Here is a 13,117-nt window from a genome sequence, read left to right as displayed (position 1 = left end):
AACATACAGATGTGTAACTTTGGTTCTGTGCAGCTGGAAGAGTTGAAGTTTCTTCTGCAGATCAGGAAGAGCAGAAGAGAGACTAAAGCGTATAAAGGACATTTTCCATGCATCGCATGCCCAGCAAGGAAGTACAACAGAGCTGGGAGAGACCTCAAAGAGACATCTTTGTGTGTCAGAATTTCGTTTTTAAATGAACACCAACAAAAAACCCTTTCCAAAGATTGTGCAGAATGTAAAAATAGAAACAACTTTCAAAGCTGATAGTTAAAAGTTATATTTTTTAGGTGTTTAGTTTCCCTCTGTTCCTCACTTCTCATGCCTGTCTGTTTTTTCCTTCTCCTCCTTTTTTTTTTTTACCTTCCTCATAAAACTCCTAAGGAATTTACAACATAGGTAAGGAAAAATAAAAAGGACAAAACAAAAAAATTATTTTAGGAAGACTTCAAAAAATCAGCTAGCTTATATCAAACTGCAAATTGAAGGCCGTTTACGAAATTCCAACTCTTCCTACTCTCCTTCCTTCTCCTCCAATGGCAATATGGCAGTCAATGCAACTGTTTCCATGGGGGGCTAACTTGCTATTTGCAGCTTCACAGCAGAGCCTGCTTGCAGTCATATCGTTAGGTGTGTTTAGTTTTACTTTTACTCCACGAATTGTCCTCAGGGAACTGCAAACATGACCTTCTGCCCTCAGTGCCCGTATCTGTGCTGTCAAAATGAGTATCTGGTGCCAGCTTCTCAGCCACAAAACACTGGTACCTCTGGAGACAGCAGCAGATCGCATGCAGCCACTGGGAAGTGCCTGGGTTTGGTACCTCATCGCTCCACCTTGCGTTTGCTGGAGAGTTTGCAAATTTGACTCCTTGCATCAAAGTTTTTCAGAGGCCTTGAAGCCTGCTGCCAGTTTCGTTTTGGTCATTCTGGGCCAGAAGCCAAATGAAATTTCTCTGCCTCAGTTTCATGAGGAAATGATAACTCATTGCGCCTTAGCCCAGGCTAGTGATGAAACATGCCGTGGCTCCTCCTCTTGGCTTGATTAGAATGGGGAAATTTCCAGCATATAATTGCGTCCATGCTACGCTACAGCAATAAGGACCTCAGGAGTTCAGGCAGTGCCTTTCTCAACCGTGGTGCTGTTTGCATCTCAACTCTAGCTGTCTCAAGGCTAAGCATCATGGAAGGACCAAACCTGCTGGAGAACGGGAATATTCCACAGAAAAGGAAACTCCCATGTTGTCAAGTGGCTTTAGTATTTATTTTGATTATTATTTCAGCCCTGGTTTCTGTTGCCTTCTGTTTATTCCATCTTAAACAGGTAAGTACAATGCAAACCTCCTAACTCTGGAGGATACAACACATATTATTTATTCCTAATGACTAACATTGCTGTGTTGATGCTACAAACTAACTGCAACCTAGTGATTCTTTCCCTTTTGGAGACAACTAACCCTTTTACTTTCCAAGATTGCAGCTGCTAATATCTCCATCAGTTCCTCAGAAAAATGTCTTCAGCATTTTGCTTTCATTTCCATAAACTTTTTTTAAAATCCATTTTTATTTCTCTTTTGTTTCCTCTCCTGCTCCAACAGTATGCACTGTGCTAATGTGTATCAACCGAGGTTGCTCTGTAAGAACAGAAGAGGCTGAGGAATCCTGGTGTTTCAGCAGGCATGAAGCATTTTCACTCTTGAGTTTACCAAGTGCTAATACCGCCTAGGCCAAACAGCGGTTGCTGAGTCAAGTTGTCTTTTGCGTTTTGTTAGCCGATTTCAGTGCTTTTTTTCTGTCTGTATCTATATGTACGGCAATGAATAGAAATTCAGGGGTGAGCCAAATGACTCATTTGCTGAAGGCCAGTTGTTTATTTTCTGGTTTCCAAACTTCAAATCAGTCTCCCAAGTGCTAGTCCGAGATGCAAATTTACATATTCTACTCTAATGTATCTCCCTCTAGCCCCAGTTGTGGGCAACAGGGGAACAAGGGAAAAGTCCCCTTCGGTTAAGAGGCAGGTTGGCTTGTGCTCATGGTCTGCCAGCTTCTTGTGGCATAATGATGCCAGGAACACCTCTGGGGACTGATCCTACAAGGCACTGATTGCTTTTATAGAATATTATACTTGCTGAATTCCCACAAGAGGGGAGCCTGCTTGCACTTTACAGTGCTACCATTTAGGAGACAATAAAAGAATCCCCTTTTAAAAATTTCTTTGGTACTTTTAGCCCTGCTCTCACAGCCTTTCTCACCTATCTGGGAGCTGTGAAGCAGTCACTCTGTGACGTGCAGTCACAACTGCATCCCTCTGATGGCAACGAGCAGCCAGCATTTCACACATATTCCACATCACCCCCTCTTTCTCCATATTGCACAAAATTGCTTCAGTAAGTGAAAGAACTGGCCTTAGACCTGTTGATTCATAATAACTGAGGAAAGCAGGACCGAGTAATAAAAGCATTTCCCTGCAAGGGAGCTGACAATCTCCCCAGCACTCAGGACAGCAACTTCCTAGGCACCAGATGAGGCTGTGCCTCAATAGCCAATTCAAGCATTTCAGAGCTTGCATCCACTAAGACTGGATTGGGTCTGTGTGTCTGTAAGTTGATCCCAAGTCTGTTTTGCATGTTCTCTCTGACCAGAGAGAAAACATAGGTGCTGTGTAGGAAGAGCATGACGTTCATAAAAAATCACCGAGCCATGAGTCACAGGAATAGATTGAAAAGTGTTGCCGCTGACAGTTTATCACCTGGGCACTTACAGAGTCACCTCCTTCCTTTGGCTGGAAGAGCATGGGGAGTTGCTCTGCCTAGTGGATCAGTAAGCACTGTGGCTGTTGCCTTGAGCTAAGTACAGTGTAACAGTTAAAGGGAGGTAGGCTTAACAGTCAGAAAGCCATCCTCCCCATTCTGCTTATCAGGTGTGACCTTGAGAGCATCCCTTCAGTCCTCCACGTTTCCTTCTTCCTCCTTGCACAGGGACTGTAAAACCCGAGTGCCTCCAAAGAAGAGGCAATGGCTGTAAGCACACCTTTGCCAATCATAGAACATGAAGTGCCACAGAGAAGATGCACATGTGACTATTGAGGTGCACAGCTACTGCACAGCTCTGCCACACATCGAATCAGTGCTAAGTGGTTTCTCACTATGATACACAGAAGGAGAGGTTCATGGTTTTAGTGAGGACGGATCAGCACAACACTGTGCAGCCCCCTGTGTGTATGCACTCGCTGTCAGTTGAATCCTTGTCCGCAGAGACATCACTTGTGACAGTTGCCAGGAGCAGAATTCAGGAATGAAATGAAAGTCCTGGCACTGGAGAGGAGCACAGAGCTCCTCTAGGCACTGCTGATGGTTATCTTTTTTGTTTTGTGAAAATTCCACCAAAGTGGATATGGAAAATGCTTATCTATTTTAAACATTTCAAACTTTGTTGGAAAACAACTGTTATTTCATAACAAATCTTTGCTTGTGTTTATAATGATGGATAAAAAGGTTATTTCCCTTCCTGGCAGAATACTTTCGTGCTCTTGTAATGGTAACGTTTCTCTGTTGAGCTCACCAATAGGTGGAAAAATGCAGAAAACACTCATCAAACCCTGCTTCTTTCTACAGGCACCAGGGACATGCTGGGCACATGGATTTTGTAAGTATGGCGATGCCAGACCCACTTTCTGATTTTGTCAGTCTTGTGACAAAATGACCATCTTACAGTCCTCGTGCCTGGTTACACCTGCTCTGAGGACAGGTGTGAGCTCTGGCTGCAGAAATGCAGTCTGTGGGACACTGTGGCCACGCCAAATAGAACTCTCCAGCTCTGCACTCAGGGCTGTCAGCCAGAATCGGCCACACACACCTCCCTGAAAACGGCCAACAAAATCAGCATCATAAGGATTAGATTTACTGCTGCCAAGTGTTAGTCATGAGTTCCCTAAGCTCAGCCTAGGGCACTCCTAAAGTAACTCCCTATATAATAGCTCAGACCCTCAAGAGAGTTTTAGTTAAATGAATGAAACACTTCTTCATGCATAAAACTTCAGCTAATGACTGCTGACTGTGCAAGATCCTGACCAGCCAGGAGCACCCCTAGGCAGATGCAGTGGCTGAAGGTACCACCCAGCACTGTGGCCTGAGGTGGGTGTCCCCATTACATGATACTTGGTCTGTTCTGCATTGAGACTCCACCGCATTACGTACTACAGATACACATGCCCTCATTGCATGCAGTCTAACATAGCTGCATGCCGCTGTTTCCTTACCCAGTTTGTCAGCTTGCACACTGAGGAGTATGACAGCTGCCACCCATCCTTAGCTTTAATGCTGACAGCATGTGCTCATCTGGCACAGAGAGAGAGGAAATCTGGGAAGAGATCCTTCAGGCTCAGCTCCCGTGAAGGGCTACAATCATGGCAGCCAGCAAGCAGAAGACTGCGGTAGCCACTCCCATCAACCTCTGATCTGGCTGAAGTTCTGCCCATGAATTTTGACTTGTTAGAGACCAGTTCAGATTGAAACCTCAGCCTTGAAGGTTTCCTGTCTCCAGAGTGGTTTTACAGCCAAACTGTCCTGGCAGGGAGCTCCTCCAAGACACTCATGGTCATGGAGTGCTTTGCAGACTCTTCTGGCATGTTAAGACCCCTTCCTAGCACTTCTGAGGAGTTGGTAAGGTCAGAAAGATCAATAATAACAACAATAATAAATAAAAATAATTTTTAAAAGTCAGGGAGGGATTTGGGTGTGACCATTTACCAAAGGGAAACAGTAACAAGACACATTTATATACACAGAACAAAGTTGTCCTTAAATATAATCACCATGGTGAACTTATCTGTTTTTTCCTCAGTAAAAAAGCCTTCAAACTCTGAAGATCCCATGCTCTGGGAGTGGAACTTAGAGCACTGTGATGGCTTTGTGCAGAAGGACGATGACCAGTACCTCACAATCAAACAGAGCGGCTACTACTTCATCTACGCTCAGGTCTATCGCAAGAAACCTATGGAAGAGTCTTTTTCAGTGGAGCTGAACAAAGTGCCAGACACCTCCCTCAACAGGGTTGTGGGATCAAACATGGGAGATGTGGAGGGCTCAGTAAATTTTGGAAGACCCATTTCCCTGCAAAAGGGAGATAAGCTGTACTGTCGGGTAAATGCTTGGCTTGACAATATTGAGCCAGGGGATCAAACTTATTGGGGCCTGTATAAAATATAGCAGGATTCTCCTGAGTCAGCTCCTCCCTTACTCCCTCCAGGAAACCTTAGGGCATGGATGAAGAGTCTACAATTCCTTTGTAAGAAACTCAATTTGATGGAAATACATGCCACTTTAGGCTAGTATCCTGCAGTGACAAAGTAAGCTGTAAAACAAAGTGAATAGCAAACTTTGGTAGTAATGGATGGCACCTGAGCATCACAAGTATGACAGAAAGATGCTTCTGGGAGGAAAAGTTCTTTATGCATTATGGGGTTGACTCTAAGATCCTGGAAAAACATGTCACTATATTCAGTCTGTTTTGAGCTAGGGAGGAGCTCTGCTCTGCAACAGGTTGCAATTCAGAGCTGGATATGTGTCAGTACCTTGGGTCCTTCTAACAAAAGGTGCTATGTAAAACTAAGATATTCTATATCCTTTCTGCACAACCCACCTGTAAAGTGACGTCTAGAGCACAGGGACAAAGTAGTTCAGAAACAGTCTGTCACAGAAAGCAAGTTTCTCAGTCCCATCCACATCCTTGCCGCTAGTCAGTGAGACACCACATAGGAGCCTCCCAGGGAAGATCCATCTTCATGGGTAGTTCAGATCACAAGGACCTTTCCAGTCAAGCACAAGCAGTGCTGCACCACTATGAATTCAAGTCTGCCACAGTCTAGACCCGCACAAAACAGAGATCTTGTGGATCCAGACAATGCAGCTTCTCTGCATCCAGCTGGCATAAAGGATGCATCACTGCTCGCTGAGTAGCACAGAAACACAATGAAAGTTGCTGTGTGTAAGTAGAGATTGCAGAGAAGAGACAACAGAAAGATGCAGGGCAGAGCAGACAGTCCTCGCACAAACTGAGTGAAGGCTGAGAAACCCTCTATATCGCGTCCCTGCCACTAGCACAGCTTTGATACCCAGCACAAAGCACAAGCTGTGCCAATACGGCAGCTAGCTAGGAGGGGGGGAAATAAGAGCTAGCAGAGGAGCAGCAACATAGCAGGTACTGAGACAATGCTGTCTTTGAGGCCCTGGCTATCTGCCCTGCTTCATGGGATGAGCGTAAAATCACCTGCAGATCACAGGAAGGTCCCAAGATCTCAGCAAAGGCAAAGTGCTCTTGGGAAATCAGGCTGCTGTAGCTGCATGACTTCATGGTTCCTCTCCCTTGCCTGTGCAGGCACTCCCAGGGACATTGGGCTTTGCTTTTCTGCCATCTTGACCTTCACAGGTGAAAACTGCCCTACCATTCCTCAGAGCATGTCACAGCCTTGTGGATGCATTTTTATGGGAAAGCAAAGCAACCAAGAAACTGGCTGGAAATAAATAGGGATTTAGGGTGGGGCAGACAGGGGTGCTGTTTGCTCTTACAGTTTTATATTCTATGCATTGCAACACTAAAAGAGCTGAAAGTGATCTTTTTGCTGAGACAACTGCAGTCTTGTGTTTTATTTCATACAAGCTGTTACCAATTAAAATGCTCCTCTTGTTCTTACTTCGCTTTGATTGATTTCCCTTTGTTTACAACAACAACAACAATAATCTTACAAACTGCAAGTGTATCTCACTCTTCAATATGACCGAGAAGATAACTGACACATTTCTCTACTCTTCATCTACTTTCACTAAACAGTCTCTCCCACTCTGAGAGGTTGGCAGTGTCATCACAGACTAAGATTAATTTGATCTGCACAGCCCTAGGCAGTGTCAAACTTGTCCTTTCCCCAGCACAGAGGACAGCTGCCTGCAGCTGGCCCCATGGTGATGAGGAGGAGGGAGTATGCCTGCATGAGGGCAGCCCACACACCAAAACACATTAAGCCTTGATGCAGGCAGAAAAAGCAACAGGCATAAGAAGCAAGCAATAAGGCTTCAGCATCTGGCAAAATCTGTTGTTAACTCACACCTCACACCACCCTCCTTAGTTACTTTCTGAGACACAAAACAAGCCCCAAAGGGTCCACTGGGGATGAAGGATTCATTGTTCTACATGTCAGATCAGTGATATCGCAGACCCTGCAACACTCTGGCCTGAAGATCTGACTCCAAGACGCAAGCATTCAAAGCAGGGATGAATGTAGAAGAGATATTTGGGAACACCACTGCAGAGTAACTGCCTGGAGGCCTCTTTGCTCCATGAAATGTTTTCAACAAGCCCACCAGAAGGTCACTCATAGCAGAGATGATGGATGGTCACAACAGTGCTTCCCATGTTTTTTTACACAAGCTGTTGGGTCTCCCATCCCTGCTGTGCACTTCAGAAATAAATAGGAAAATCTGTCGGTTTCACTGAATCAGGCTTTGCCCCTATCCTGCCTATAAAGCTCTTCCCACAGCGGTACTCACATTCAGTGAGGCCAAGGAACATGAATGCCAAGAAACAACAAGAATGCTCTAGCCCTTTCCCCTCAATCTGTCAGTGACCAAACTATTCTGATCTCTTGAAAATTTAAATTTGTCCCCGTTCCTTGCCCCTGGCACCTGGGAATGCACAGCAGACCTAAAAGACAAGGTTCCCCAAATGCCTCAGAGGCTGGAAATCCTACCTCTTTGAAAATGGTTTTGCAGAATTATCAAATCAATGCGGTGTCCAAAAATCATTGACATAAAAAACTTTTTTGACATTATTAAATTATCATTTACCTCTTGGTGAGCATTTTCACTGAGATGTGGGGTTATTAAAAAGCAATGTATTTCCCTGTGCCATAACGCCTTTCAATTGTATATGGTTTCTAGTCTACAGGAAGTATAATTTAAAGGACAGTGAGTGAATGCATCATGAGATTGACTCTATAAATAGCTAGCCATGTGCCTACTGAGTCTGGCCAGTAAGATGGAGCAGTCAGCAGACCTTGGGGCAAGATAGTCCCAGTTCTAAACTACCCAAAGACATAGCGGTTTCTACCTGAGCTGCTGACATGTTCAGAGCATCCTGTGTTCAGAGCATCCTATATTGAGAGCCATCATTAGCTCTCTGAGAACAGGCAGATGATAGGGCATGCAGCAGTAGTGCCTGAAAACCCACCTCAGCACAGCTCCCACACACTCTATGCTCGTGCAGGTTAACAAATGTACTATACATTGAGAGTTTTTCTGGCCCCATTTCTATCATGCAAACCTGTTCTGAAGATGGAGTATGCATTGCATTGTACATTTATGTGTCTCAAAAACAAGGTAAACTTTCAGATCAGTGAAATTCCCAGATGATGCTATCCTCTCTTCACAAACAGGGAGCCAAATCATGGGGGACGAGTAAATGACAACCTGTAATTCTGGTTGCTTGAAGCAAACTGCCCAAAGACCTGATTTTTCAAGGTAGTTTCTATTGTATAAGCAGTACTATCATTTATTTTGGTTGTAAATTCCAATGTTCAAGATTTCTGCAAATCAGTCGAGTAAAGTAATGCAACTTAGGATGCTGGAGTTAAGCAAGCTGGTTTTGGTCCTAGTGGGAGAATGACTACCTAATCAGGGTGCTCTGAAAAGCCTTTCCTCTGGACAGCAAAACCTATGCTTCCTGGGCAAGAATGAACTCTCAAGTATGGAAATTTTCCAGGTAAAAATTCAGCCTAGCATAAAACCCACTTCACTTCCACATATAGCAAAAGACAACTCGTGTATTCACAGATTTTAGCCTAATAAGCACACTGTACCTTAAAGGGGAAGAAAGTATTATTAGCACTCTAGAGAAGGGAAGAAAGGCACTGCAAGACGATGTGATTTCCTTAGGGTCATCAGAAGTCCAGACAAGCAGAGATGAGAACTGATGGGGCTCAGAGGAAGGTCTCACCACAGACAGGAAAAGCAGCAATAAGAGCGGTCGGGAAATAAAAACAAAGTGCCGCATATGAATTCAATTCTCCTTTGTATTTTCCCTCTTCTGAAGAATACAATATAACATGTTCACAATATCCAAGAAGCACACAAATAAGCCCTCCAAATGTCAGAAATGTGCCTGTGGTGCAGAGTACAGTGGCATTAGCAGGCAAGCCAGCTCACCCACTGCTTCCTTTGGCCTCGTTGGACACCTACTTGTGGTATGGATTCCTGGGCTTCGGCAAGTTGGGAAGCAGAAATCAATTTCTGCTTCAGGTCTTTTGAAATAGGATTTTGTATTGAATAGCCCTCCCAGTGTAAATTTGTCAAATCCCACCTTTCATCTCATTTGAGATGAAAGAACACAACACCATTTTTTTTCCTCCTTTGAAATGCAAGATTTATCTGTGGGAAAGAAATTCTGATTTCATACCAGCCCTACACAGAAAAACCCCAGAGCACCTTGGCTCCCAGGACCTGCAGAGCAGATATTGCTAGTGTAGACTTTATGCACAACACAGAAAACACACTTGCCTTTGGACCTTTTGATCAACAGCACAAGAGCTCAACCTATAGAGTGGTGTCAGGGAAGCTGTCTCACTGTATGGCCATGCTGCTACAGAAGACGTTTGCTGACATGGACCAACATCCTGCCTACCCATTTGGCAAATCCTTGAAGTAGGAGGGATTTGGAAGCAACAAGTCCTGCCTTTGCAAAGTAAACAATTAACAGAAGAGCCACAGAAGGGAAGTCACAGGGATATGACTCACTCCTGGTACGAGATCAGAAAGTATTTTGTTACATGATATAGCATAAGAGGTGAGAGCTAGGTGCTGTTCCATCCTGCAGTCCCAAGCTCACTTCTTGACATCACAGGCAACACCTTCCCCCAGTTCCACCCTTGTAGGTTCCCTGACATTCATCTTTCCTACTGGAAAGCTTTGGGTCATCTCAAGTCCTTCAAACATTTCCAACTTGAAATACACCTGGCCTTGCCAGTGGCTTTCTCTCAGCACAAGGTACCAGAAATGCAGGTTTCAAGTTAAAGGGTTTGCTCATTTCCTGAGAAGTTTTAGAGGAAAGATGAAAACATAAGAAGAAACCAAAGGTATTGGAATGTTAAAAGGTAACAGAAACTGAACATCTTCAGATTTTATATTTCATAATATTTGAGGTCTTGTTCAGAAGTTTTGAATATTTGAGACTAGTAATACAGGAAAATCAAGTAAACCACATTAAAAAAAAATACCAGTATTTACAGTCCTCACTGGATGGACATAGCCATGCAGCTTAATAAGCAATGGGATGAACAAAGTTTACCTCTTCCATAAACCTAGATTTTGTGCTTGGATTATCTAGTGCTAAAAATAGGTATATCTCTAGAAATAGTTACAGCCCTTCCAGGATTTGGAGCTTACACTGTCCTATACAGTGGCCTTCAAACATTCCCTGATTTCAGTCTTATATGAGTCAGCCCGCCAACATCAAAACCATAGGAATTTGAGAGGGTTCCCTTTCCTATTTAGCCAATACTAGCTGTGCAGAATAGGTGCAGGGGGTAGTGCGGGTACGGAGGATACACTGATGCATGCAGAAATAGAGCCTGATCTCAGAGTCTTCCTAACTCCTACAGAATTAACCTCAAGTAGCTTTTTCACTTAACTGATGTTGAGATCTTTTCTGGAAGATTAACACTTTTATAATCTTTTTATTCTCAGCATAAACATGTCTTTTGATCCGATGTTCCCCTTTACATGGGAAAGATGGCAGTTTATAGTATCTTAGTTCTCACGTAGGCCACAAAGAAACTCATCACAAGATCAAACATTTGGTGCTCTAGAACAATATTTATCAAAATCTGTTACTTGGCTAGGTGCTGATCAGCTGTCAGTGGGAGCCGGATGTTACCTGTCTACTGAACAGAATGCTGAAGACTGATGAACATTAATACGAATATTCATATCAATTTCAGAATTAATTTCTTTTGTTGCTCTGTATCTGTAACAAACAACCTGCAACGAACTACCATTTTGCCCCTCTGGAGAGCTCTCTGTGTCTGGGAAGGCTTCAAACTACCTACTCCAGCCCTGCTACTCACAATCATGCTAATATAAATTCTCCCATACTCACATTCCTTTTGCTTTCACTCTCTAATATGCGTCCTATCTACTTTAACAATGTCTCAATCCCATGCCACAGAGCTGTTCTGTGCTATCCCCCTTTGTTCCAGAGCCACTAGAAGAGCTGCTCAGTTTACTGAAGAACTCACCAGAGACAGATCCAGAGAACTCGGCTAACAGCCAGCTCCACTTTCAATGCAGACAATTGTCTAGTCAAGAATCTAAGTCAGGAATCATAATGGGACAAAGAACTGAAACCCCTTGGCAATGAACTTTTCCTACCACTGGATAAAGAACAGATCTTGTTTCTCTCCAATTTGATTGATCTTAGTGCTGTTTGTGGTGTGCTGTGATATTGTCTGGCAGTGGTAGCAGGTACCCAGGGGACCACAGTAAAAAGGCCTTCCTTTCTGGAAGGACCTGACCTCTGTTCAGGAATAAGAAACTTTGCTTTTATTGTCATCTCACATTTGGGATGTTCTACAAAGAATGTGCTTAGATGAAGCTGCTATGTCAAAAAACAGTGATACAAGCCATTAGATGAGCCTCAGAAGAAACTCAGTCCTGCTTATCCCCTCTCTTGGATGGAGCCTCTACCTCCAAGATGAGCATCTATGTAAGATCAACAGAGAGGACAAAACCATTTTGACAAAGCACTGAAAAAAGACCATCTGAGGGAACATATCTACAGCAGAATTTGATACAAATCACTTTGGTTCTTGATATTATGGACATGAAAATGCTACCAGGTATCACAGGCTTTCAAGACTTTCAAGCTCCAGCCATCGGGAGAACATCCAAACGCTGGTAGGCTGGAGCTAGCCAGGTACAGACCTCAACCCTGACACACAGCTGGGCTACTGGGAAGGAAAGGGAATATCAAGGAATCACAACACATATCTGCATATACTACAGACTGGCTTATACAGTCACTTAATATCAGTAGAAGTGAAACAACTTCTTTTCACTGTTGATGAAAAGATACAAAAAAATATTTTCCCAGCTGTCAACATGCTTATAGGTATGCTTTTAAAGTATTATTTTTGTTTCTGTACTGAAATTCAGACAGTTGCACAACAGCCTTGGCTTTGAAAACACAAACCCAATTACATACTAATATTACAAGTGGGGAAATCCATATAAACAGTTTGCCTTTAACTGTTTATAGTAACTCCTCCGTAAGTGGGGGAAATCAAGGACATCAATCCAATTCAGTGATATTTCTGACTTAATCATCTTGTCTTTTAAGATGTGGGGGCTGAGGATGATCATTCCTAAGCTTTGTTGATTTAGGTAACTTTAATATGAGCAAGGATTTAAATATGCCTCTAAGGACAAGGCCTTGACTAATTGTTTACTATTAATTATTAAATAATCATTCGTTACTGTTAATTAGAGGAGGAAAGAAATGCAATAAAAATATGGTTCAGACTACTTTGATGTTATTTCCTGGAATACTCTTGGAGTCCTGCAGCCCTACATGTATCCCAAAACACAGGACAATGGATCTGTCCTGGCTTTGCCCCAGTGAACCCAGGACAAATGCTGTTAACATAAAATCAGAACTGAGACACGGGAGACATTTCTTCAGAGAGTGCTCAGAGAGCTACTATTCCGTCATTGGAATTCACCTATATACTTTGTCTTAGCTCTGCCTATTGGATAAGCAGGTGGTTGAAGTCTCACTGCTCGCTTGGCTGCTCATGGCATTGGTGGGACAGTTCCTGATGTGCTCAGAGGGAGCTGTGCAAGGGCAGTCTTTCTCTTGCATGGCCTACACTAAGCCACCTGTTTACTCTACTACTAGTTGTTTATTAATGCAACTTGAGTGAAAGGGCCAGTGGCACCTGGGAATGCATAAACATGACCTCCCTTGCCCCAAATTGCCGAGGAGCCTGACTGCTACAAGTACAGAAAAGGGTATTCACATTCCAGCTTGTAGAGAAACAAAGCACAGAGTGGTTAGGTCATTAGTGTGAAGTCAAATGAGC

At 43.5% G+C, this 13,117-nt stretch overlaps 1 protein-coding gene across 1 annotated transcript; it reads left to right on the top strand.

Moving 5' to 3' along the window:
• Positions 1–911: 911 nt before the first annotated feature.
• LOC138723140 (uncharacterized) lies at positions 912–6,701 on the top strand. Its single transcript, XM_069862025.1, has 3 exons — positions 912–1,318; positions 3,609–3,639; positions 4,837–6,701. Exons 1-3 carry the CDS (start codon positions 1,076–1,078, stop codon positions 5,199–5,201), a joined length of 639 nt encoding a protein of 212 aa, XP_069718126.1. The 5' UTR covers positions 912–1,075; the 3' UTR covers positions 5,202–6,701.
• Positions 6,702–13,117: the final 6,416 nt, after the last annotated feature.

Source organism: Phaenicophaeus curvirostris, chromosome 8 (assembly GCF_032191515.1).
Source record: "Phaenicophaeus curvirostris isolate KB17595 chromosome 8, BPBGC_Pcur_1.0, whole genome shotgun sequence".
In the NCBI taxonomy this organism is placed as follows: domain Eukaryota; kingdom Metazoa; phylum Chordata; class Aves; order Cuculiformes; family Cuculidae; genus Phaenicophaeus; species Phaenicophaeus curvirostris.
Note: the sequence above shows the minus strand (reverse complement) of the source record. Positions and strands in the feature narration are given on the sequence as shown.

Coding starts and splice junctions, on each gene's coding strand:
- LOC138723140 (XM_069862025.1), top strand. CDS start 1,076: ATGCTACGCTACAGCAATAAGGACCTCAGGAGTTCAGGCAGTGCCTTT. Junction 1,319..3,608: donor GTTTATTCCATCTTAAACAG/GTAAGTACAATG, acceptor TTCTTTCTACAG/GCACCAGGGACATGCTGGGC. Junction 3,640..4,836: donor ATGCTGGGCACATGGATTTT/GTAAGTATGGCG, acceptor TTTTTTCCTCAG/TAAAAAAGCCTTCAAACTCT.